Raw genomic sequence first — 26,592 nt, forward strand, 5'->3', positions numbered from 1 at the left:
CTGCAAACTTGAAGTCAACACTGAAATTATGCCTACCTTCCTGTGCCAAGATGCATTGATTAGCATATCAGCTTAGCATTTCCACCAACAGCTTCTTTATGATTCAAGACTGATATGATATCATTTCAATGGTCCCTCTTAAGATTCCAATAAAATCCTCATGGCCCAATGTTTATGCACCAGGCAAGTTCCCAGTGTTATCAAAATTTTGAAAGTAACATATTCTCCTACTCAAGATTTTTTTCCTCATGATGCAACCATGAGCAGGAGGGGGTTACCTGGAATAGTATTTACTCTGTTAAAACATGATTTGCTAGCAGATCATAAAAAGGATTTCTTTTGCTGGGTAAAGCATCTCATTGTCTGTGATGATAACTATGATTCAGCTTCTCCCATGGCTGGGTGATGCTCAATTCTTCTATCCAATCTATATCTTACTGCTGTAGTAATGGGTAATGATAGTGTAGGGTCATACCAGGAATCTAAGTAGCAAGGGATGCTTCAATGGGTGCACCAACCTAAGGAACTAGAATGGAGTAATGTGACTCTACAGGTAAAACTGTGAACAATTATTTCTGGGCTCTCTCAGGTAACAAAGGAAAGTTGCTGTTGGGAAAGTTAACACAGTGGGGAGATCTCTTTATTATTTAAGGCTTTTGGGTCTGTTATATTGGTTATGTATTAAGGTAGAGAAATTATGTGTTTAACTACCCTTGGTGGGATAAGATGAAATGGCTTAAAATTGTCCATCTCGAGTAAGATCTTTCGTTCTTCTCAATTTATTTAAGTAGGAAACTCGTGAAGAATCCACAAGCCTTCAGATTTAAAAGCCTCACTGCCCCCTAGTCACATTGTACCTATCCTCAAGAAGATGGTGCTTATTTACCAAAAGAAGAAGCGGATGGTGCTTAGATCAGCTGGCAATGATGATTCTTGCTGACCCTAGGCTATCTTCTGTTGCAGATAACTGCATTTCTCACTTACTATCTAATGGTAATTGTAAGATGTGTTTCTAATCACTAATCAGTCTTGAAACTCCTTATCCCCACCCACCTCCCGAGTTCGACTTCAGTGCTGTGGTTGACATCGAAATTTTGTTTGATCTTTGACCGTTCGCTGCATGTACTGTACATTAATTGCGCAATATTCAAGCAATTTCTCACCTCCCTCTCCATTTGTATTCTGGTGCTTCTCTCACTTTTTAGTTCTATCAATTTCAGGACAGAAAGTGGGGTTCTTCAAGCCTAGTTTCCTTTCACCGAAAATACAGAACCTTAGTTTCCGCCAGCTTTACAACAAATTCTCACTGTATGTTGAACAGCTCGTGGTTGAAGTGAGTTGAATGCCTTAAACAAGGATTATTTACTATTGTGTTGGTAAATAATGACTACAACATCTTGAAGCCCTTTGCCATTCACATCATCCAGCAATAAATACGTAAGAAAACATTGTGCAAACGACAGGACTGGTTCAGTGGTTTCACACTTTCACAGAAACTGCTAGTAGTTGCAACTTGCAACGTCAATTCATGGTGGCCGACCTTAGGAGTCTGATGAGCTGCGCACCCATGCCTGTTGGGACTAGGTATACCATATTCCATCTTTATGATTGAATTCAGAACTCAACAACAGGAGAATTGAAGAAGTCAGTGGCAACCTACCGGATGAAACCCGAAATTGCTTGGGTCAAGCTAAAATTTCAGACCACCAGATCCGAAATTTCAATTTCAACCATTGAATTTCAATGGTCGAGATTAAAATTCGACCTTCAGTTTGACAGCCCGTGGTGTTTGGCTCGACGCTTCTGAACATGCATGCTGCATGTCAGAGCAAACGCATTCTGAAACGTAAACTTCGCTACAAAATTCTTCAGAATTCACAGAACTCAATAAAAACAGATACTTGCCCCAATTGTTAGAATTTCAATAAAATCGCTTACTACTAATCCTTCAGAATTCAGAGAACTTGAATAAAATAACAGACTACAAGGTAAAAAACTTTCAATAGTTCAGATTCTTCTATGAAAACCACTCGTTTTGCTATTTAGCGTTCTCAGATTTACAAATATCACACAAACGGGGGCAGGAATTGTAATCGGCTCCTATTGATGATGATATGCGCCACAGAAGCATTTCCAACTCTAATGTCCATACTTTTGGAACTCCCACTCACTGTTATCTGCACATTCAAAACCAGATCCAATGGATAGATTCATTAACGTAAATCATCAAAATGGGTCCAGGCCATGGTGCACGGAAAGGAGAATGACATACCTAAGGGACACACTTGCCGGGTCTTGAGCCATCGACTGATACAGTGGAAGTGAAATGCATGGTTGCACACACCTATCAAAAGAAGAGTAAGGTTTGTTTGGTAATCAGTGTTCAATAAACAAGGACTTGTCCAAGTGCAACAGTCATCACCACTACTATGTCTCACAAAACGTTTCCAAAAATCAAGTAACAAGTCAAAGCAATGACAAGCCAATTTATCATTGTATTGCTGGAGGGAATTGGAAAAGACAGCAGACAGATGCAATGTTGCTATAAATTATTATCACTTGGTTCCATCCTAACAAAATCTGAAGAAATTTTCCAACATAAAGAATGAAGTCAAGGCACAAATCCAGCCACCACAGAACAAACAGTAACAAATTTTAGATTCAAGTAAAGAACCATGTAAACTTAGCAATAGAAGACTACAGATCAGTTAAGTTGATTTTCTGGGCCTTATTTTAACCCATGTGAGTCAAGTTTACATTCAGCAGCTGTCCCAACCTCCTGGAGGCAGCTCTTCCTATTTTTCTTCTCATCGTTATTCACACAGTTTCACCATGGGACTCAATTTGCCATTAGTTTCGTAGATATAGAAACATTATTTGCTCCTGGGAAGAACCCATTGCATTAAGTTTGCCTAAGCTGTCTAATACAATGCTGACAGTCATGGATGTAATCAGTGTATATTTCATCAACCATCTATATACCTTTTAACTGGTTGACGGCACAAACCAAAGGAGGTAACAGAACAGAGTTTTTTTTGGTAAGAGAGGTAACAGAACAGAGTGCAGCATTGAACTAGTAGATTCATGACTGTCAAAATTGTCCCACCTTTTGATATGATAAGTAAATTCAGTTAGAAGTTATAGGCTACAGGAATCCATAACTTGACATTAGGGTCCACGGTTCAACTCGAGGCAAATGACAATATAGTCCACTAGGTACAGGCTGATGAAGATTATGGTATCACTTGTCATTATCAGTATTAATTGTGTACTCTACCTAGTTGGCACTTGGCAGGATGAAACCTAGTTTCAGGTCAAACAACTACTTCCTAAGATCCCAAGCATACTAAAGTCAAAAAAGACTTAACATATGTAAGGTCAATCCCGACAATCAATCACAAACACATAGAATAGGTGATCATTGGAAAATAGTGATGATCAAATGGTCAAGAGTAGTTTGAGAATACTCATATCTGGGGGGAAAAAAGCTCGGGAGATAGGAGATTTCTAATCATACCAGGAGTCGGATCAATCTAAATTTCAGGTCGACTACCACTTTTGACTGGAACAATCAATTCCCCAAGTATGACTCAAAACTAAAGGCCAGTTCTCTGTCCAGGAGTATGGCCTTTATGCCAACATGGGACCAATGGGACTCCCAGCAGGAAGGCATTAGGAAACCAAAACCCTCAGCCATTTAAGTTACCAAGAAGCAGCCTGACAAGGCCAATCGCATGGCAGAAGAAGGGGTTAGACCAAGAACTTTGAACATGACCGGAGTACCAAGAATTAACTACTTGATGGACCTCAAACTGCCACTGAATTAATGTAGAAACAAGGTAGAATTAGTAAACTTAGGTATTATGCATCACACCATTCATGCCATTCAATGGCCGTGAAATCTTCAGTAAAGGGAACATCTAAGATGTTGGTCATTCAAAAAACAGGCAATAGCGGACTTTAAGGTTTCAGGGAAAGATCTTCAAAACCAGAAAGGACAGGAAAGAATATTGTTCTCTTCAGTCAACAAATAATGCTGCAGCAGAATAGGCACTCCAGTTATATTGATGGAGTCTCAGCAGCAACTTGAAGATCTTGGTTAGTTTCAGATGTGCAAAGATATCACAAAATGTAGTAGGGAGAAGAAGAATTTGTCAGTCAAGGCCTCATCTCACTGTCTCACAGGAATCTCCAAAGAACATCAAAATTTCTTTAATTTATAGCTTTTACAATTGAATAGCTTAATGAACTACTAAATGGAAACAGACCCAAGCAGAGTTCCTTGTACAATAGGGAAAGACAAAAGTAGAAAGAATTCTCTACCTAACCAGTACTTGCCTAAATCAAATTTAGAACTAATAACGAACAAAAAATAAAAATGATGTATAAACCAAAATAAAAATTAAACTATGGCAGCAGAAGCCAACCGCAAAATCTTATGAAAATGGGGCCAGCTACATGGATTCTTACCAAAAAGGGAACCTGGAACTGAGGTCCTAAAACAGGAAACAAGTAGGAGGATTGGAGAAATAAGATAAAGCTACAAAGCGAAAATGAAACATAAGGATAACAGGAAGGGACAAGCAGAGAAAGAACCTGGAGATGGCAATGTGGAGAGTTAAAGTTCCAACGCATTACAGAGGGGGATCACCAAAGATGGAGCCAAACACATTACCAAGTGGAGAGGAGAAGAGATTAAAATGAAACAGAAAGGAACTTATCAGAGTTTCTGAGTTTCTAAGGGGAGATCACAATCTTATCCTTATATGAAGAACACAAGTAGCTGGTTTGGTGAGAGAAATCGCACACAAACACAAACCTCAAGATACTTAGGTTTTCAAAAGGATTATATCCATGGAAATCGTATGGTTGCAGACATTTGAGCAACCCTCAATCTGCTCCACATCTAAATCCACATGCTTAAGCATTTTTCACAACAATCAAGGAATCAAACAAAATTGGTCCAAGACACTTTAATTGACACAATATAAGGATAACTAGATATTGAAAAGGATTTTACTGGATTACTATTACTGAACCCGGGCTCATCATCTTCTAAACTAAATGTCAAAGAGAACAATTGGGAGACCTGAAGATATATGTGGAGAAAATGAATTTGTGAAAGAGGATCGTCCAGATTCCAGAGACGCAGAAGAATATATTACCCAGAAGAGTGTTCACTTGAGAACAAAACATTTAACGACAATGAGCCATATACTGTCAACTTAGCTGTATTAATTTTATATTGTTACCTTAAGTGGACTAGATTGACATATATTAGGTACCCTAATCTTGTACGTATCGCTTGCTTGGCTATCAAACCACCGTAAGTACATATATCTCAGCCAATCTACGATTGTAGAAATTGTGCTACTACACAACAGCATTCTAATAGGGTTTACTGTTCTATCAAAGGAAAAGCCAGAAAGCCACCCAAGTGAAGAGGATCACATATGCTTGGAGGGAAATAATAATAATAATAACCCAACATAAAGTGATTACAAGCACAGGAGTTGCAAAAGCCGGAATAATTTTCGCCGATGGTTAGAAAAAATTAGGGGTAAGGGACAACAGCATGAAGAGAAGGAATTTAAAAGGATTCATACCCCAAGCTACGGTGCACTCCTCACTGGTCGCGCTAGCTTGATTAGCTTGACACTCTATACCTAATCAAACCAAGAAAGAAAACGAAATTAATATCACCAAAGTTAGAAGTCATCATCAGGAAGGGGGAAAAACAAAAATAAATTACAAATCAGAACGAAATTACTCACAAAGATCCATGATATGATTCCTGCAAATTGCACAATTATCCACGACAATATCTGCAACCACACATAAACATTATCAAACCCTAATGCCCAACCGAAGAAGTATATGATAGCAAAACAACATAGAGAGGAGGAAATTGTAAAGATCAAAGCACATACATCATATTCATAAACGTAAGAATTAGGGTTAGATTGAGAATCAGGAATAAGTTCGTACCCCAAGCCCAAAGAGCAACGGCATTCCACTTCTTAATCTCGAAGCGTTTGGGTTTCTTGGTTGAAGATGAAGGACCAGCGACGCTCGAGCCCTCGCCGACGAGAACCATGTTAACATCAGTGTCCAGAGACGCCATGTTCGCAGCAGCAGCAGAAGAAACTGAAGAATCCTGAAGAGATGGAAGCGAAATAGTTTCCTTGCTCTAAGATTTATCCTTGCCTATACTGGAAATTGTATTTGGGTAAAGAGCTCTGCGTGTATTTATAGCACGCTGCCGTATATTTTCAATCCTTCACAGACTAAAACTCAAAAGTCTAAAACGACTCGGAGAATAAGGGACCTGGAAGAGTCTTATTACAACACTATGTCATCATACTTAGGATAAAGGACTGTCTCTAATAAGAGTTTTATTACCAATGAGGGCACAGAATGGGGAATCATGAAAGGAATATTTTGACTTTCGTATAACAGTTAAGGGTGTTAGTTGGTTTAGTTTCGGTTTAATTTCGGTTCAATTTAAGAAGGTCATGATGTGAATTGAAACCAAACCCAAAACTCGATTTTGTAGAGGCTTGTTTGGTTATATGAATCTGGAGATTTCAAATATCTAAATATTTCAAATTTATGGAGTCATAATTTCAAAAAATAAATTATTTGGTTAACCTGAATTTGTGGAATGAAATCTTTGATTGACATGATTTTTGTGAATGTGCAAATATTTAGTGCTTTTATAGTAGGGATGAAATCTCTGGATTTCACCCTATACCCATAAACCTATAGATTCATGTCTTTAGTGTAAAAAAATGAATCTCTAGATTTCCTGAATCCATAAATTTTCACAATCAAACAAGTATAAATCTCACATTCATAAATCCAAAGATTTCAAATCTCTGCATTCATGTAACCAAACAAGCCCTTAAAAATTGGAACTGAAATTGAACCTATGTGACTTCAGTTTGATTTAAGTTTTAGCTTGGTATTTTAAAATAGTAAAACTTAATTTGCTAAATAGTTTTATTATTTATGCTTAAGTTTACAATAATTTCTACACATTCAAATATCCATCTTGTAATAAGAAAATATGTAAACAAGAATAAAAAATAAATAAAAATAAAAAACTTACATTGTAGGTTGCTCAGTTGAGACCAACACTTCTTAGTGAAAAAATCATGGGGTTTGATCCTACCTAATGATATATTATGTAATTTTGTCATTCCCAATATAAAAAAAAATTGCATGTTCCCAAAAAAAAAAAATCCCAATTTATGTACCAAAAGAAAATCCTAAATTATCAAGTGAGTTCTCCATTTTCAAATTGTTGTGCCATTTTGCACCATGTTTCTTAGCTTGGCAATGGACCATCTAAACCAATTGGCCAAGCCAGTCGACCAATGAACTAATTTGGGTCCCTGAAGACTAGGACAAGGAGAGTTTCTTGTTTGTTTACACATTAGAGGATGAGCAGGTACACTACCCGGAGATGCCCTAGCTAACAAGTGCATGCCTCGAAAGGATCTCTGCTTTGTCTTATTCAATGACTCGGGTGTCCCAACATTTAATACTTTGTACGTATTAGAAGATATGTTGACTTTGAGCATATCAGTCTGGAGTTTGCTTCCAACCCTCTTGTCAGGTATTCAAGTTGGGACAAGTCACATAAGCTACCAATTTTTCCAATGTCAGGTACGAACCTTGTTAATTAGAACAGTCAATGAACCTGGAAGCTACAGGCAGCATAACCCGGGAATACCCATCTTAAAATGGGGCATTAGATGTGTTATTAGCCCACACGGGACACGGCAGAGGCCCCCGCCTTCCCTAGCTGGCAACCAAGGGTTTTCAGCTTTAATGCGAAAGGAGAAGGCGGACGGTTCAAGGTATTCAAATCGAAATAGGGGAATGCGGCCTCACACATGCTTTCGATGATTGTTTAGTTTTTTCGAGTTGAAGCTAACAACATTACACGGTGAAGAATATCATTAGTCATATTGTAAAGCAAGTGGCCAAGTACATAGAGCAAAGCCCGCTTACAGAATACTCATCCTAAATTCAAAGATGGATCTCCCGCATCTTTAAAATTCCATATGGAGATGGCCCCTCAAAGTATCTCGGCCCCACTACAAGGCGTCCAAAACACAAGTCTTCCATGAAATAAATGACGGGGGAAAAAAGAATACAAGGATGGCTCGAAGTTGCTATCACCAGAGTAAAGAAATCTTGTTAAAATCTTCGCCTTTCTATATCCAATTATGCACAGGCATTTGATTACGGGAGCTCCATAAAAGAAATTCCCAAGGGCTGCAAAATTTTTTGGGGGATCTAGAGGGAATGAGAAAACTCATTGGATGTCATGGGACCGATTATGCACGTCTAAGGAAATGGGAGGACTCGGATTTAGGGATGGCTTGTTACATAACGAGCATTGTTGGCAAAGCTGGCCTGGAAACACTAACAAACCGCTCTCACCGGGCTATGATTATGAAAAGTATTTACTATCCAAAAGCAATTTCGGAGGCAAAACGGGAAGTTCGCCCATGGGGATGGGAAGTGTTCTCTGGCAGAGATGTCATCAAGAAAGGCCTTGCGTGGAAGGTTGGAAGGGGAGATAGCATTCATCTTTGGAAAGATAGATGGGTTCGGGCAGAGGAGGCATTCAGCCTCTATTTTGCCATCAAAGGATGTAGTATATGTTAAAGATTTAAGGGAATATCGGACCCCTTGAGGTTGGCCATATCATTTTAGTCCAAAGAAATGGACACGCACCGGCTCCCCGAGGTATCAATAAGATCAATTAAGGACAATTGTTATATTATGACCAAAATACCCTGCGCATCACCATAAGATTGCAACAATAAACAACGGGGAAAATCAAAAAGTGTTTCCAACTCCGGGACGCCGTTAGTGGAAGGAGGGCGCCATTAGTGCTCAAGGCACGGAAGGGTCCCTCTCTCTCTCTCTCTCTCTCTCTCTCTCTCTCTCTCTCTCTCCTCTCTCTCTCTCTCTCTCTCTCTCGGGACAAAGAAGGAGGGAATGGAAAGCAAAAAAAGCCCAAACCGGAACGGAAGAAAGTAAAGAGGAGGGACGGACGACACAAAGGAGACAAAAGGAAGATCCATGTCCCCCTCGGTCTCCGTCTCTCTCTCTTTCTTCTCTCAAAACCCTAACAGTGCACTCTCCACCAAAACGATCAACGCTCTCCAACGCACCCTTAATGAGATTTTTTTCCTTTCTTTGAATTGCTAGTTTAGAGAAAGAAGAGAGCGAGGGAGAAGGAGCGTGATAGATTCATCTTTTCTCTGTAACCCACCTAAAAAATGATTTGTTGATTTAGACCTGTGGCCGAGAAATGGGTTGACCAACTCAAAGGAGACGACCTCGGTGGCCTCTCGCGAAGGTGCCATTTCCTTGAAGAGGAAAGGCTAGGCAGATGCTCATGTTGCTTACATCATTCTGAAAGGGATTGGAGCTAGCAGGCTGACAAAGATTGAAAAATACTTCTCCGCCTCCCGTGCTTCCTCTTCCCACTTGAAGGAAGTGAGATCTGTCGCTACCAGCAGACAACCTCCGCCATTGTTGCTGCCGATGCTCTACTCCTACACAGCTCGTGATTCCAACTCAAATTCAGGTTCTCACATTCACTTCCATTTCAATCAAGAGAATAGACACGAGGGATTTTGGTCATAAAAATAATAAATTGTCCTAAGATCTATGAATACTGGGGAGGCGGAGAGAATATTATTTTTGGACTAAAAAGACAGAAGCAAACCCGGGGGTCAGAGAAAATTACCCAAGATTTAATTGATGGGGATGGTATGTGGAATAGAAGCATTTAAAGACGTTCACCGAGATTGCCTTAGCCATTTACGAATCCAATTACCAATGTTCCCGAGAGGATCAACTCATTGGGCAGAGATAAGAAAGGTATTTTACAGAAAATCAGCATACCACAGGATCAATGAGAAGGGAAATTAAGCAAAGGAAAGCTTCAACCTCAAATGGAAAAAGTGGGAAGGTGGATAAAGCGACTGGAAAAGGTTGGAGTCTTAATGCGTACCAAAGGTGCGAGCTCTACATGGCGTGCATGTAACCAAGCGGCATCGGAACAAACCGCATACATAGGGGAATGGAATTGGAGATAAGTGTGCTAGATGTGGAGATTTGGAAACTACGGAACATATACTTTCATGCACCAGCACGAGGGTGGGGGCTCGAATCTAGGCTTGGATTTGATGAAAGTTGGATTACACGCCGATAGATGGATTGCGGAATGGGAGCACTATCAAATGGCGGACAAAAGCACCATAAGCAGGGAAGCTCAAATAGGATTTATTCTCGGTATCCTGGAGAGCCGAAATATGAATGTGTTCAACAATGGAGCGGCTCCACGAGTAATCCAATAGCCTCAAGGGCAGCAGAGACTTCCTCAATGCACAAAGTAACCCGTTGCCACAACAGAACTCAGCCCAAGTGGTTAACGAGCGATTGGAGGACTCAAGTTGGGTGTCATGGAATCCTCGGAGGGGGAGTACTAAAAATAAACTCGATGCTGCGTTGAAATCGGATAAATCAGCACGGGATTGGTTTTGTGGTAAGAAATTGGAGAGGGGATCCATTATTGGCAAGATCCATGCCTATGGTATTTGGAGAAGCTGAAGTTGGAGAGGCCAGGTATCAAGCAAGATGGACTGCAAGGGAAGGGGAGCACGACAATAGAATCCGATGCCTAAGTGGAAGACTACTCACAGCCACATCTCCAGACCTATTAACTGGGACCGTAGTGAAGATATACGTCCTGCTGTCTCCAACTCAGTATCTCTCTTGTCCAAGGAACAACCGACTCATCCTGGCCGAAGCCCGACGCTGAGACGGCGTTAGATTGGCCTAACTCTACTATCCGGTTGAAGGAGACGTTATCAGTTCCTGTCTCTTCATAATCAAGTTTTCTACCAAAAAAAAAATAAAAAAAAATGAGCCTATTGACATGTCTACCTTTCAGAAAACACGAATTCACCTAGAGTATCCAATGGCACACTTCAGTTAGGTTTAGCTATAAACACCCCCAACAACCAATATATTTGGTAATGCTCATTAACTCCCGAACGTACCCTCTAGCTCTTTTACTGGGGTAATTAAACTCCCTTCTCGGGGTAGTGTTATTCTTGAGTCTAACTTCATCTTTTGAGGTGGCTAATCAACCATAGAGTCAACCTACACTTATTTTCACAAACATCAACCAAACCCACACCAGACCGGAGTTGAACGTGGTCCATTCGAACAAGTCAGATCGTGACACAACACAAATAATTTGATTCACCAAACGTTGTATAAATTGTCAATAAAGTCATAGCCTCAAGTTCTTTTTAAATTGTATACCCCGAAAAAAAGAAATTTTCAAATAAGTAATGGGAGTGCCAGGGGGGGGGGGGGGGGGGGGGGGGGCCCCCCCGGCCGGGGGGGGCCCCCGGGGGGGCGGGGGGCGGGGGGGGGGGGGGGGGGGGGGGGGGGGGGGGGGGGGGGGGGGGGGGGGGGGGGGGGGGGGGGGGGATGTGCCATAGGGCGCAAGGGGTGGGGTGGGGAGCTAACCTGTTCACTTTTTTATTTTTTTTGGGGTGGGGGTGGGGGTGGGTGGGTTAATTCGGTTCCTTTTACTATCTTCTTTTAAGTTGGTTGAACGATAATTAGCTCCATCTTTTAATATGCTAATGACATTTATAACCTTTGTTACTTGAAAAATGTGATAATAATAACATCCATATTGTCAAATTTTTCTGTGAATATTGTTAAAATATTAAAATATAATAGTTCTTGTATGAAAATGTGAAAATATTTACCAACCTAAAACAAATTAAAAGACCAAAATAATCTTAAATTATTATTACCTAAAGACCTTTTAAATTTAATTTTTTTTAATTTTTTAATTTATTTTTTTACGATAAAAGATATTGATGAACTAATGCCCCCTCCACTATCCTTAATTTGAACAACAACAATAGAAAAGAAAGAAATATCAATCAACCAAGCCTTCGTAGTCACCATCATCAATGCCAACCATTATCACTATCATTGGTAGTGATAATAGGCAACTTAACTAAAGAAGCCATCTAGAAATCAAAATGAATAAACTTTACAGGTTGGTTCCGTTGGCGAAGACCAATATCACATAATATGAGGTTAAGAGTTCCACTTTCCTTCAGGTCACAGACGAAACCCACTATAGACCTAAAGTGTTATAAAAACCATCCCCCTAAAGATGTAGTTGAGATACCATAAGCTCGAGTTAGCTTGGTTTAGCTCATTGCCAAAGATCAACGGCTCATAATATGAGGTCAAGAGAGATGTTAGCGTTACAACCCATCACTTTTAGTTTCATATTCTTCCTAACAAGATTGAGTTTTAGATTGATGCTAGCAAAACCAGAAGTTACTGTTCACACTACAGTAACCTAGTAGATAATTCTTTGGTGGGTCCCAAGTCCAGCTTGCAAGGAGATAAAATAGGAACTGTATTTATGGAATTTTTAGAGATAATTTAAGGTTTTGTTATTTATTTATTGGGATAATTATGTAATTAAAATGTTAATTCAGGTAAGATATCAAGAATCGATTTTTAGGTTAGTTTTAAATTCCTAAGAGTCCTAGTACGATCAATGTTATTGCTAGTTTTAAATTACAAAGAGTCATATTGTAGTTGTTTTTGTATTGAAGAATGTCTCTTTTATTATTTAAGCACTTGTAATCAGCTTATTGACAATGAAATAGAAAAAAATGAAGTAAATCTTAAGCTTTGTGCGTTTGCAGTCCCCCCCCCCCCCTCTCCTCTTTTCTTCTTCTTCTTTTTCTTATAAGTGTTTTCTCTCTCTTCCTCTTCTTCAAGACTAATTCTTCTAAGATTTTCCCTTCTTCCCCCTAATTTCTTTATCGTTCTTTCTTCTCTATTATGTTTGTCATTAATTGGTATCAAAGCCCAAACCTTGGTAATTCTCTTCTTTATCTTGTGGTCTATTCAACTTTCTTGTACCCGTGGGGGTGATAACACTACAGGATTAGGTTCACGGCCAATCCATAACAATACAATACCACATAGCATTATCCAAGAGGAAAAGAATTAAAGTATCAAATCATTAAGTTATTACAAGCATCCTCAAATCATAATTAAAGTTAATGAATTCAAAATCAGAGTATGAAAGGAATAAATTGTTTAACAACGGAAGTTTAAGTATTATTATTAAGAAAGTTAAGAGTTTAAGTAGTGTCATTGCCTAACAAACAAATAGAGAATGTAGATAATCGTGACGAAGGCAACTACTTTCTCCAATGATATCTCCAAAGCCTTAGAAAGGCTGGACTCCGTAAGTGCAGTCTGAGCAGGGAGACGACTCTCCATGTGCCTCTGTGTCTTCCCCCACCGGTCCCTTGTATGACTCTGCCTGCAGCGAACTTTCTAAATAAAAGGGGTCCTTATAACTTGCAGTAGAATCTAAGAGAATGTATACAAAAATGAATGAGTTCCACTAAAGTTAGTCAAGTCAACATAATCATACAATACCCATCTGTCACACACATAAATATGCAATATAATATGGCTCTACACACGTTAAGTTACAACACCAGCCTCTTAGACTCTAACAAATGTAGTCTCTATGGTAGACACACGTTAAGTTACAACACCAGCCTCCTTTGGGCAATCTCGTCACTCTCCCTCACAAAACTCAAGCCGTCTTTTGGGATTAGGTCACATGCATACTATGGCTGAGGATTAAGTCACCACTCTTTCACCAACACCGTTTGGTTTAAAAACTAGCATGTGTCAATGATAAGTCTAGCTCAAAAGCAAGGTCAACTACGTCTCATACTGCATGTGATCCAGATACCTTTTGTCATGCATGGTACCTTTGTAGTTTAGTATCTTTCTCCACCTAGGAATGTTATTCCCCACGGCACTCAAGCCATATTTTGGACTACGATTCCTTAACTGTATGGTCATCTACATATGTTAGGGTGGATGCCTCTCGTGTCTCCTAAGCACTCAAGCCGTCTCTTGGATGCCCCGTGAGCCCAACCCTAACATATGCAACTCTACCACTATGTGATAATAGTGGGTTTTTATGATGCTCACAAGACCTAGCCATTGCCATCACGGGTCATTCGACTTCAATACCCCTATCGAAAGGGTAGTAGCACTCATTAAAGTTTACTAACCAATACATTTAGACACTTATTGATCATGCACCTAGTGAGTCTAACTGGATGCATAGGCACTAGGGGTAATGGGTGAACCCACAACTCTAGGGGTGGTATGTACATATATATAGGTAAGTACTTTAGCACCAAGTTTTCAAACACATCACATTCACAATCATCACTTGAATGAATTGAATAGTAATACAAACATAAACATCAAATTACCTTTTATTCGTGCAAAGTTTCATACAATTCATTAGAAGATAATCAACATTTATAATAACAAGAAATAAAATTAAGTCATAAACACAATACATGATAATATACTTCTCACCTATCAATGAAACAATAGTCTCAGAGAATCCAAGAAATTCACAATCAATGATTGCTAACAAGTTACAAGAACATTAAAAAAACATAAAGACTAAATTAGGTTTAAGTCGAAAATCAAAACAAATGTCTAACGAACCCAACTTGCACTACCGGATAGGGGGCGGCAAATCAAGCCTCCTAGAGCCTTCGACCACCACCCTGCTGAGACCAAAAGGCCCTAACTCAAGCTCATTTTGAAACCAAATTAGTTGGGGGGGGGGTTTGGGAACTTCTATGGGACAGTAGTATTGCCCCCAAAACACCTTCCAATCATCCCAACTAGTCCCAAATAAAAAAACCCCAAATTGGTTCTCAAAGAGTCGCCTGCGGGCATCTCAAAGAGGGTCATTCGGTCTCAAATGGTTGAAATGAAACCAATCAATGCTCAAAGAAGTTGGGTAACACAATGAGAAACAAGAATGAGCATTCAATTCAACCCAACTTCTACAATTATCATGATTATTGCAAACATCCATCATAAATACTATGAAAAGTAGTTGGAATGAAGGGTTTCTAAGTCTTCTTACCTTCACACGCAATTATCCTTGCAAACCGTGCTTCGACATCGCCTCACGTGCAAGAATCTCCCCAAATTCCAAGCTCTTCTCCTCTCCCACACTCTTAGCCTTACACTAGCATAAACAATTCGTTTATGAGGTGAGAAAGTAATAAAATAATGTTTCTTGACTCAAATTCTTGAAACTACCCTTTTCGGGCAAGGGCCGGTCGGTCAAACTGATCACCCACCCCAATCAATAGGCCATATATCTTTTGCATGCTAAAGCAATTTTCAACGGGCTTTGGAGGGTAGAATCCTTTTTAAACAATTTTGAATCAGTGCTATACTTTACCTTGGCATTTAAGTCCTCTAGCATAGGTTTTCGTGCATGCCAAAATCTCATTTTTATGCCTTTCAGACTAACTTTCTATCTCCTCTTGAAATCAATTAGGGTGGTTTGGTCTTCTTCTAGTTCATCCAAGTCCATAGATTCGATTTTCGAACTCCCGGGCTCAACTCAAATGGTCCAAGTTGCCTCTTACTTGTACTTCAGGTTCGCGGACCTAAAACAACAAGTTATCAAGTTTGGATTTTAGGGGATTTTACAGTTCTCTTCCCTGCTTTTCTTCCTCCTTGAGATCTTTCTACTTTTCCTCCTTTTTTTCTTTCCCTTAATTTCTTTACTCAGTAATTGTGAACAATGCTATAACAATCCATGAAAGCCTGTTTTTTGGGATGTAGATCGAGTAAGGCAGATTTCCTTTCAATGAAACTCGAGGACGAGGTTTTTTTTTAAGAGATGGAGAAATTGATGCAACACAACTAGAAGTTGTTGTTCACACTACAATAACGTGACAATAACTTAGATGATAATTTTCATATCTGACGGGCCCCAAGTCTAGCTTGCATAGAGATATATTCAAATTTGATGGGCCCAAAGTCCAACTTGCAATTGGAATGGTTTTTGTGGGAGTTTGAGAGAAAATTTAATATTTTCTTATTTATTTATTAGGAAAATTATGTAACTAGATTTTTAATTCATGTGGATACTTAAGATTAATTTTAGTCAGTTTTAAATTCCTAAGCATCTTAATATGATCAATTTTTTTTGTTAGTTTTAAATTACCAAGAGTCCTACTATAGATGTTTTTGTATTGAAGAATGTCGCTTTTATTATTTTAACACTTGTAAGAAGATGGAATAGAAAAACACGAATTGAAGCTTTAGTTTTGTGCATTTGTAGCCACCCCTGCTCTCTTCTCCTCTTCTCTTTATTCTTCTTATGAGTGCTCTTTTCCTTCTTCCCCTTCTTCATGCTAATTCTTCTAGGATTTTCCCTTTTCCTCCCATCTTCTTCATTCTTTTTTCTCTGTTTTGTCCCCCATTAGTTGGCATCAGAGCCCAAACCTGGTAAATCTCTTCTCTATCTCATGGCCTATTCAAACTTCTTGTCTCTCTTTCTTACTTTTCTTTTACTCCCTGAAATTTTTCTATTTCTTATATCTCTTCCACCCTCTTTTTTTATTTCCTTAATTTCTATTCTCATTTATTGTAATTGAAAATGTTGCAACAACCTATCAAATTCGTTTTTTTTTTGTGTGCCAATCGTGAGGCAGATTTTTTCTATGAAACTCGAGGACTAGTTTTTTTTGAGGAGTTCGTGAACAACAACCTAGGAGATAATCCTTTGTTGGGCCCCATGTCCAGCTTGCAAGAAGATAAAATAGGAACTGTATTCGTGGGATTTTTAGAGATAACTTAGGATTATGTTATTTATTTATTGGGATAATTATGTAATTAAAATTTTAATTCAGATAGAATATCAATGATCAGTTTTTTTTGTTAGTTTTAAATTCCTAAGAGTCTTAGTACAATCAATGTTTACCATTTTTAAATTATCAAGAGTCCTACTGCAGTTGTTTTCATATTGAAAAATGTCACTTTTATTATTTAAGCTCTTGTAAGTTGTAATTAGATTATTAACGATGGAATGTAAAAAAATAAAGTAAAGCTTAAGCTTTGTGCGTTTGCAGCCCCCCTCCTAGCTTCTCTCCTATTTTCTTCTTCTTTTTCTTATGATTGTTTTTCTCTCTTCCTCTTCTTCAAGACTAATTCTTCTAAGATTTTTCATTTCTTCTTTCATTTTCTTTGTTTTCTTTCTTCTCTATTCTATCTACCATTACAGATTTATTTTTCAGCTTTGAAGTCATCCAACTTTCTAACCATCATTCTAAAAACTTGATTTTCATTAAGAAAACTGATCCACTATTTTGCTTAGCATTTTCTGTTGGCTGAAAGATGGTTAGACTAAAAATTGAGGTTGATTTTTTATTTGAAAATTAGGTGAAGCAATTTAACAATGAATGATGTCACCTGTTACGAACTTAATGACTTCATTCCTGCAATTAAATAAATTAAAATGGTGGAACCAGATGATATTCCTTGGCTCTCTAAAAAAAAACTGGTTGTCACATGATGGTTTGCTTGGGAAAACCAAAATTTTCTGAAAGTTTGGGATTAAGCCATGCTCATGTGACAAAATTCTATTTTGGGAATCTAACACTTTGTTTCTATAAAATATAAAACTTAACTTGGGGGTTAATGCTCAGAAATAATGTTAGTTTTAAATGAATTTTGAAACTATTTAAGAATCAAATAGTCTAATACGTACACGTATTTCTAATTTATACCATGTGTCATTTACCAATTTCAGTTTAAAAAAATAATATTTTGTTGTTCTTTTTAAAACTTTTCACGCTTTTAATTCCTTTGGTTTATGCTCTTATTCTTCTAATTTATTTCATTTTTTCAACTACTTCTCTATAAATGTAACAGCCATTTGTCTTTTTGGATCAAGTATTTCTTGAATGAAAGTTGATGTATTCAAATATGTAATCACATTTTGAGTCATGTCAATTTGCTTTTATTTCTAGGATGATCAACTGTGTAGCTAATTGCCTAGTAAAGGAGGCTCAGTTGGTGGCAAGCCCAACTATTTGGCTAGTGTCCACTTCTTGATTAAATGAGGTAATCTCTTATCTCCACTAGTTTTTACTGCCTTGAATAAATTAGTTTTTTCTACCAAAAGAAAAAAAGAAAGAAAGTTCATGGTGGATCAAGTTCTATTGAGATCAATCAAGTCTCTCTCAAGATGAATTCTCCTATGTTATCTAAATGCAAGTATTGCATGTTATTTATTCTCTTGATTTCTATTGAGATTTGACACAACATCGTTACAAGTATTTTTGTAATTGGCTGAGCATAATCCTATAGTACTAGATGGAGCCGAATAATTGAGTGCATAATAGTTGGGGAAGGCAGGGGATGTTTTATCTTGGGGCCGTTCCAGATCATTGAGCCAGTGGGACCAGTCGCCTATCGTCTACGTTTACCTGATGATTCACGGATCCACCCGGTGTTTCACGTTTCACAGTTGAAGCAGGCATTAGGGCAGCACATTACCCCGCAGCCGCTTCCAACTTGTTTGCAGGGAAACGGTGAGTTGCAGCTCACACCCGAAGCCTTGCTCAACATTCGTTTCTCTACTCAACCCACCATCAACCAACAATACCAGAAAAATGGCACTACAACATATCACTAGAAGGGCTCTTTTACTAAAGATCAATTATTGTTAATTTATTTTTGATCTCTCAATATTCTGTCATATAATTTCCAACAAATTACTTTGCTTCTTCCTCATTGAGCTTGGCATAGCTTGGCATTGGGATATCTAGGGTATGGATCATGTGTAGTGACAACATTGTTGCCACAATTTATCAGTAACCCTGAACTTCCACGCTAACACCAAATACATTAAGATTGGATTCTATTTTATCCATGTTAGGGTTTCTAAGAAAAAACTCATAGTAAATTATTTCCACATCTAACAGAAGGAAAAATGTTTACTTATTTCCACATTGACAAGCAAATATATTTACAAAGCCCTCTTATATGTGCTATTTGAATTATATAAGAGATGAATTGATGATTCAGAGCACTAAACTTCACTTTGAGGGGGGTATCAACATAAGGAACTGTCCAGCCTGATAAGGATTTGGCTTCTGTCATTCGCACTCTTTTGTATCAAACTCTATGGGTGGCACTCTGAAGGAGCCAAATCCGTTTGATTGTATGCCTTCTGCAACATTTCCAAAACTACAATTTTCATCTTTCATGCTTTCCATATTGTGCATTTTCCTATCCCGGGGTTATCTTATATGTATGGTATTTCTATAGAATCCCATTTTGTTCTTAAATGAGAGAGGGTTCTTATAATCTTCCATTACTTTAAATAGAAACTTTTTTTTTTTTTTTTATAGAACTTGAATTAGAGACTAATTTCTTAGTGAAGGAGTTCTTGAATATATAGAATTAATGGAGGTACATGGTACATAACAAAACAAAGTAACAATGGCTAATAAATATACATTCACCTAACATACATCCATCCATAAACAGTGTATGCACAATCGGATCCGAGTGGATTTTTTCTTGGGGTTTGGTAAAAAATTAAGTGTGGATTTTTATTTTTTTGTTTTTTAGGATAAGATTAAGAGCGTGGATTGAGTATAAGTAAATCAAGGACCCAAGCTGTCTGTAGCAGATTTCCCTCTCCATATGTTAATTCCCAGGTATTTATTAAATACTTCGAGGCTCAAAGGCATATAAATTCACAGGCTGTAACCATTTCAAGTTCCAAGCCGATCTGGATCTTCTTCCTTTCTATTTGGTCAACCTCATAGTCTGAATTCTGAAACCCATAATTCACTGGCTCTTGTAAGTTCTTAAATCATTATTCATGGATGACCACGAGGAAAGCGTCAGCAACCATGGGAAAAGCTCCAAGCTCCGGTGGGTAACACAGAGGAAGAAGGTCTTGATGAGAAGGAAACGGAAGCTGCAGACGGTGAGGCTAGGAGGGAAGAAACGCCACCACAGAGGGTTGTTCTTCTTGAGACTCGTCAAGCGGATCCGACTGCGATGGTTGAAGCTCAAATATTCGCTTCTGTTGAAGAAGCTCAAAACTTTTTATCACAGTTTGGTTAAGGAGCTCCTCGAAGGAGGTGCTACTTTCGAAGCTGCTCAGAAACGGATCTTCATGGAGTCTTCTTTAGCAGTTCCTGTTCTCGGCCTTCATCCCCTCTTCACCTGATCTCAACACCTCTCTCTCTCTCTCTCTCCAATTATATATCTAGTCTTCTTCATTTTGATGTTTCTTCGTTTCTGTTTATATATAAACTGAACAAGATCACTTGTTTAATAACAAATTTGTCAGAAAAATTTGGGATCTTCTGGTATGGTTGATGAGATTATTTGGCTCCGGCCGGTGGCTGGGCGACCCAGCTGGGGAGCGTTTGTTGAGATGTTAGCAGGTAGTTTGCCGGAAATGTGGATTTACTTCTTTGTCGACATCGCTTTTGGAACCTTGAAACATGCTTGACATTGACATCTTGGCTTCATCTTGGCTTCTTCTCCCTTCTTGCACCTGCAAAGCTGTTCTTCAACCAATACTTCCAAATGTTTGTCATCCATCAATGTTAAGAAAAATGAAATCTGATCTCAATCCCTATCATCAGAATTGACAGGGTTTAGGTATATATATCTTGTATTATGCTAGTTAATTAGACTTCGATTGTAATGGCAATTACAATAAATTTGTGATACATGAATAGATATTATATGATCTCTGCAGGTGACTTCATTGGGAGTAGATACAAATAGTGCAATATTCTAGCTAAATATAGGTTTTGAGAAGCAAAATGGGTAAATACTGAGTTTGATTCAAATCTATTGAAATCGAACAGATTCGACTGGGAAACTTTCGAATTGGTGATGTTAAATGGGCTGGTTCAAGCTAAAAGATTTAAGTCGTCGTCAAGAAATGAATTATATACATACACATGCATGTGTTGGTGGAGGACCGATTTTCTCCGTACTAGTTCAAGTTCACTTCAGATCTGGTTCTCCTGAAATCAAAAGGGAGGTGAGAGTGGGTCGCTTCTTAGGATGTGAAACCACCTCTAATGATTAAGTTAGTCCTTGAAAAAGAAACTGTAAATCTCCCCTAGAGAAATAAATACTCAAGAAGGATGCAAGAGAATAATTGAGAGAATGTTCTCGGTGAATTTATAAAGGAGAGTAATGGCTGGAGGACCTCTCCCTTTACCTGCGTAATCGCTTGCTATTTATACCGCAAACCTATACCTCTGGAGATCCCAAGATTTGTTTCTGGCCCTACGATTGGGAATGTGCCTATGATGATGGCCTTAGGAAGTGGCCAACGAAGTTGTCAGATGATTTAGTTGTCGGAATGTCTCGTCAGTGAATGGCAGGCCTGTCTTATCTTACTGTTGACGTGATCGAAGCTCATAAAGATGGGTCAATTGAGCCGCCGGCTCGGGGCTCGAGAGAAGCCTTGAGTGTATTAGAAGTTTCTGTCATCCTCAGGGAGATAACGGAGATCCTGGGTGCATTTAATGCTGGCCTGCCTTGTGGGGACTTTTTATGTCTGTCAAGTCCCATGTTATCAAGAGGAAGTTTCACTTAATTCGCTTTTCATGCAGCTTCTCGGAAAAAGGGACCTTGTTGAATATCCAAACCGGGAAGTGTTCGATCTAGACGCAATCCTCAAAGCCGGTTCAATAGCCAATCCTTTGGTCTATAAATAGTTGACTAAAATGTCAATAACAACATGCATCATGCTGTTGCAGTATCGATCAAGAATCACCAAACTCTAATGGTCTCATCTGTTAAAATATTAGCTATATATGCAAGATTATTTCATTTATTCTATTAATAAATTAAACATTGCTGTTTGCTTGGGGAATCCTGAATCATCAGACACTAACAGGTAGTGAACTTTGGTAGTTTTTTAATATCTAAGATCGATCGATGACAAGATGACAGCAGGAATGATAGTTAAGAAATTGATTTAAATAAAAATTTAACATTGATTATTCGATTGTAATGGACTATTAAGCTGTTTACCTTGGTCAGCTGATGACATAACTTGGTTCTTTCGAGAAATTTATTATTACTCGTTTAAAGTTTAAATTTGAAAGAAATGCGATGTGTTTCTGATGATATATATTTTCATTAATCTTGGTTCGTGGGAGCTTTGTTAAAAAACGTTTTCTTCTCATCGAGAACTTGAAGGGTCAATGTAGTTTATCTCGAAAAAAGTTGAATGAATAATTTCATTTTTAAATCAAAGAGTTGTATATTTTAAATGAAGTCAGGCCAGACTATATTTGTTGCATGGTGTAACTCTGAATTTGGTGACATATATTATAGATATGGAAAAAATATAACTGAACCTGGTTCAAACTTGGTTCAATCCTCGACTCCAGTTGGGATGAAAGGAATCAACTCGCTTCCGAGCAAGCCGGATCCGGGAGATAGCTTGCTGAGAAAGAAAACTAACTCAGTCACAAGCACGCCCTAATCCGATACGATTGGATTAGGTTAATCAATCTAGAGACGGCTAGCAGCATTTGACGGCTGTCACTCATCGCTATTATATGGATAACTACCATATAACGATCGTATTATCAAAGGAATCATCTACTAGTCCAACCTAGTAGAGATCTATCACTCAACGGATCTATTTGTTAAGATCCAACGACTATCCGAAGAAGGCTCAAATACATCCAACGAAGGAGATTCGAAAGTACACTCTATATAAGACATCACCTACTCACAAGGTAGAAGGACGGATACAATCTGAATCATATTCTCATTATTCATTCCTTAGCTCTGTGCTCTAGCAAAGCCGTTTGTGATTAAGTTCATCAACTAACTTAGCCTCCGGAGGTGGACTCCCAATCCCAACGGTCGGGCCACATCTGACGTTCTTTTTTGCAGGTCATTCTACGGAAATCTAAAGGCTAAACAGATTTTGGACACATCAATTATAAAAGTTTATAGAAGATTGTACCTAGTGTACACTAGGCTCTTAGACTCAAAGGGTCCAGAGAGGATCAAATGTATATAATGCAAGTCTAAATCTGTTTATCTCCAGGAAAAGTGTAAGAGCTTTACACCATTGAGATGGTACAAATTTCACTTCTAAGATGTAGGACCCAATGGTCATGAAGGTGACACACATAAGAGATAATAAAACCCAATTTGTGCAATTGAGCACCTAACCAACATGTCAAACTCAACCATTTATCTTAATAGACATCAAGGTTTGAAGTACTAGTATTGAGTATGTATCAGTCATAGTCTCATATTGAATATTTTATTGTACTAACCAATATATTTTGTTACAATTTAATACATAACTTTTTAAGAATAAATAGGTAAGCATTGATATGTATTTATATCGATTGTATCTAACGTGGATACATATCAATCTAATATCACATTGTATCATGAGATACTTGAAAAAAGTGTTAAAAGTTAACATTTCTATTTATTAAACTGAATTAATGGTGCAACTAATGTGAAGGCATGGCTCCCTTTCTAAGACCCCTTGTCCAAATAGTTAACAAATTAATATTGTTAACATTATATCGTCTGATTTGGACTATTGGTTCTAGGATCAAAGAAATGGAAAAGAAAAGATTTGCAAATTGCATTGATTTGGAAGAAAATTTTATATGTTTTTCTCAAGAATAAATTAAAATATGTATATATAATATAACTTAATAAAAGGAATACAAAGAGATATGAGTTGAAGGGTTGAACACCTTTTCAAATTCTATTTGTAAGATGCGTGCACATCTTCAAAGTAAAATTGAATGCAAGGAGTATGAGCTGGTTGTAATTTTAAATCCCTGTCAAATTCTCATTAATAACAAATTTATTACTTAAAGTTAATATTAATTATCAAAATTATATGTTATATTTTAATTAATGATAACAAATTAAGGGTAATTTTCATCTGAACACCCTGAGGTTTGGTGTATGTCATTTTTAGTTCAAAAAAATTAATACTTTCCATATGTCTTCCTAGTACTATAGAAAAAGTCAATTTAAGGACAAATTATCACTTTTATGACTAATTTACCATCATTTTTTTAACTTTAATGTTTTTACATACACACAAATTCCCAAATGGGTTCACCTCAGTACTTCTTCAGCTTCAGAAAATTGTTTCTTGTTTACCATTCTTCATTCCTCTGCTCCAGTGTTCTAGTTTTTGCCTTACCAGAAACTAATTCACAGAATAGGAGGTTTATGGGTAGAAGGAAAATGTTAGGGATGATGGAGCCATGGAGGAGGTACAAGAAGAAGAAGGAAAAGTCAAGCCAAAGAAGAAGACAAATCCCAACGTATCCACCAAAACCCAAAAAAACTTCATCAAACCCATGCCTGCTACAAATTCAACAATAAAGACAGCAGCGACATCCACAGAATCTACTGCCCTCACCAAAACCCAGCTCAATAAGCTCAATTCCAACAAACCCAATTCAGTTTCTCTCAATAAAAGTTCAGATATGCTCAAACCCACAATGCCCAAGAACAAAACATCTTCACTCATCCTCACCAAAAATCCCAAATGCTCACAGGGAAGAAATCCAGCGATGGTAAATACACAAACAATACAAGTTGAAGTTGGACGAGTCAAAAACCAAAACCTAAGACAAGAAGCAATCAAGTGATGTGGAGTCCAAAATTGGAAGTTCTTCTTCAAAACAGCAGTCAATTAGTGAGTCTCATCTATAAAAGAAAATTAAAGTAAAAAATATATATATATATAATAATAATAATAAAGACATTGGTCATAAAAGTGATAATTTGTTCTTAAATTGACTTTTTCTATAATATAAGGGCCTGTTTGGTTACATGAGTCTGGATTTCAAATGTCTAGAAATTTCAAATCTATAAATTTCAAATCTATGGAGTCATAATTTATAAAATTAAATGTTTAGTTGTGGAATGAAATCTGTGGATTCATCCTAAAAAACCATTTGATGGATGTGATTTTTGTGAATGTCCAAATATATATTTTTTTTAAAAATCTCTGGATTTCACCCCTTACCCATAAATCTACAGATTCGCGTTTTTAGTGTAAAAAGGTAAATTTCTAAATTTCATGAATCTAGAGATTTTTACAACCAAATGGATATAATTCTTAGATTCATGAATCAAGAGATTTGAAATCTTTGGATTCACGTAACCAAACAGGCCCTAAGGGAAGCAAATGCAAAGTCTCAGTTTTTTTGGACTAAAAATGACATAAACCAAACTTCATGGGGTCCAAATGAAAATTACCCTATAATTAATTAATGAGATCATGGGCATTTTTCGTTCGTGCTTTTGAGTATGATATCGTAATATGATTGAGTTTTTTAGGCGGTTTCAATCTTTTCCTATATTGGGATCAGCCCAAATGGTTTTAATTCTCTGGTATTGTGAAATACTTGAATTCATTAGTTACCCTTTTTTTTTTCCCTTTAGTTTTTTCTTTCTTAATTTTTGAGAAATTGGTAGGTCTTTATAATATTGGGAATGTGGACTATTATAATATACTATTGGGAGACTCACCCCTGACATCTTCAATAAGAGGTGCTGATACTACGAATTAAGTTACCCTTCAATGGTCATTAATTATTTTTTCTTTTTTGGGTTCATCAAAAATTTTCTCCTTGTTAATAAAATCTTCTTGAGTTATTTTTAATTTTGTCCACTTATCGTTGGGCCCAAAATCTAACTTGTCCACTTAAGTGACCAGTATTACATGTTGTTCAATCTGATGAACTTGAAATGTTACAAAAACCCTAACGTTAGTTTGGTTGTTAAGTTTTCAAAATTTGAAATGTGTTCAGACCTAAATGTCCCTCACCCTTCTCATTCATTGTGTACCAACCTTTAGGTGGGGTCCATCTTCTTCTTACACTTTATCGGCAATTCCACCACTACCATTGACCACCACTCTTGACATCATCCCTTACAATTTGAGAGAGCTTCATCACCATTCACCAGGGTATACAAATTCACTAACCACTCATTTGCAGCCGATATCTAACTACAAAAGATACATTCGGATTAAAATTAGATCAAAATCAGTCGAGATTGATCTGGATCCTTATTTGATTCTTTAGAACTTAGGTCAATGTCCAACTTTTTAAAATTGAGGATCTTAGAAGGGAACCAACTTCACTTGACTTAAGTTGACCTTGTTAGGGGATCAAACAGACTCATCACAAGACTTCTTTAGCTGTTTTTTCTATTTTTGCTCGATAATGTCTTTAGTTAAGTTGACTTTGTCCAGTACATTCAGATTAGGGCAAAGTCAAGATTTAACATTCGAAAAGACAGAATAATGATTACGAAATTTCTATCAGTAATTTAGCAGTTTTTATGAAAGTAAGGATAAGTGAAAAGCCACAAATAGAATGTCATTTCTTTCTATTGGCTTCATCTTTAATGCTCATATTTTACACATGAAAAAAGGACTAGATGAATATTTCTAGGAAAATTTTAAAAAAATCAAGAGGGCAAAGGAAAATTTTCAAAAAATTGGAGAAGGGCTCTTGGGGAAGCTTCGTCCGTGATTGAGACTTCTATCTTCCAATCATATCCATTTAAAATGGTTTCATTACT

At 37.5% G+C, this 26,592-nt stretch overlaps 2 protein-coding genes across 2 annotated transcripts; one reads left to right on the top strand and one right to left on the bottom strand.

The window, feature by feature from the left end:
• Positions 1-1,839: 1,839 nt before the first annotated feature.
• Positions 1,840-6,325, bottom strand: LOC149021490 (RING-box protein 1a-like). Its single transcript, XM_089149725.1, has 5 exons — positions 5,989-6,325; positions 5,775-5,825; positions 5,607-5,666; positions 2,273-2,344; positions 1,840-2,177 (listed from the first exon to the last, which is right to left on the bottom strand). Exons 1-5 carry the CDS (start codon positions 6,122-6,124, stop codon positions 2,140-2,142), a joined length of 357 nt encoding a protein of 118 aa, XP_089005851.1. The 5' UTR covers positions 6,125-6,325; the 3' UTR covers positions 1,840-2,139.
• Positions 6,326-19,644: 13,319 nt separating this feature from the next.
• Positions 19,645-20,617, top strand: LOC149021491 (uncharacterized). The gene has a single exon (XM_089147131.1). It carries the CDS (start codon positions 19,838-19,840, stop codon positions 20,189-20,191), a length of 354 nt encoding a protein of 117 aa, XP_089003257.1. The 5' UTR covers positions 19,645-19,837; the 3' UTR covers positions 20,192-20,617.
• Positions 20,618-26,592: the final 5,975 nt, after the last annotated feature.

This window comes from Hakea prostrata, chromosome 3 (genome assembly GCF_041222555.1).
Source record: "Hakea prostrata isolate BN-2017 chromosome 3, UWA_Hpros_2, whole genome shotgun sequence".
NCBI lineage: Eukaryota > Viridiplantae > Streptophyta > Magnoliopsida > Proteales > Proteaceae > Hakea > Hakea prostrata.

Bases quoted from the DNA above. Each gene is read 5' to 3' on its own strand.
- LOC149021490 (XM_089149725.1), bottom strand. From the start codon at position 6,124: ATGGCGTCTCTGGACACTGATGTTAACATGGTTCTCGTCGGCGAGGGC. The intron at 2,345-5,606 runs GTATGAATCCTT...TTCTTTTGATAG, and splicing joins GGAGTGCACCGTAGCTTGGG to GTGTGTGCAACCATGCATTT. The intron at 2,178-2,272 runs GTATGTCATTCT...TTGAATGTGCAG, and splicing joins CCGGCAAGTGTGTCCCTTAG to ATAACAGTGAGTGGGAGTTC.
- LOC149021491 (XM_089147131.1), top strand. From the start codon at position 19,838: ATGGATGACCACGAGGAAAGCGTCAGCAACCATGGGAAAAGCTCCAAG.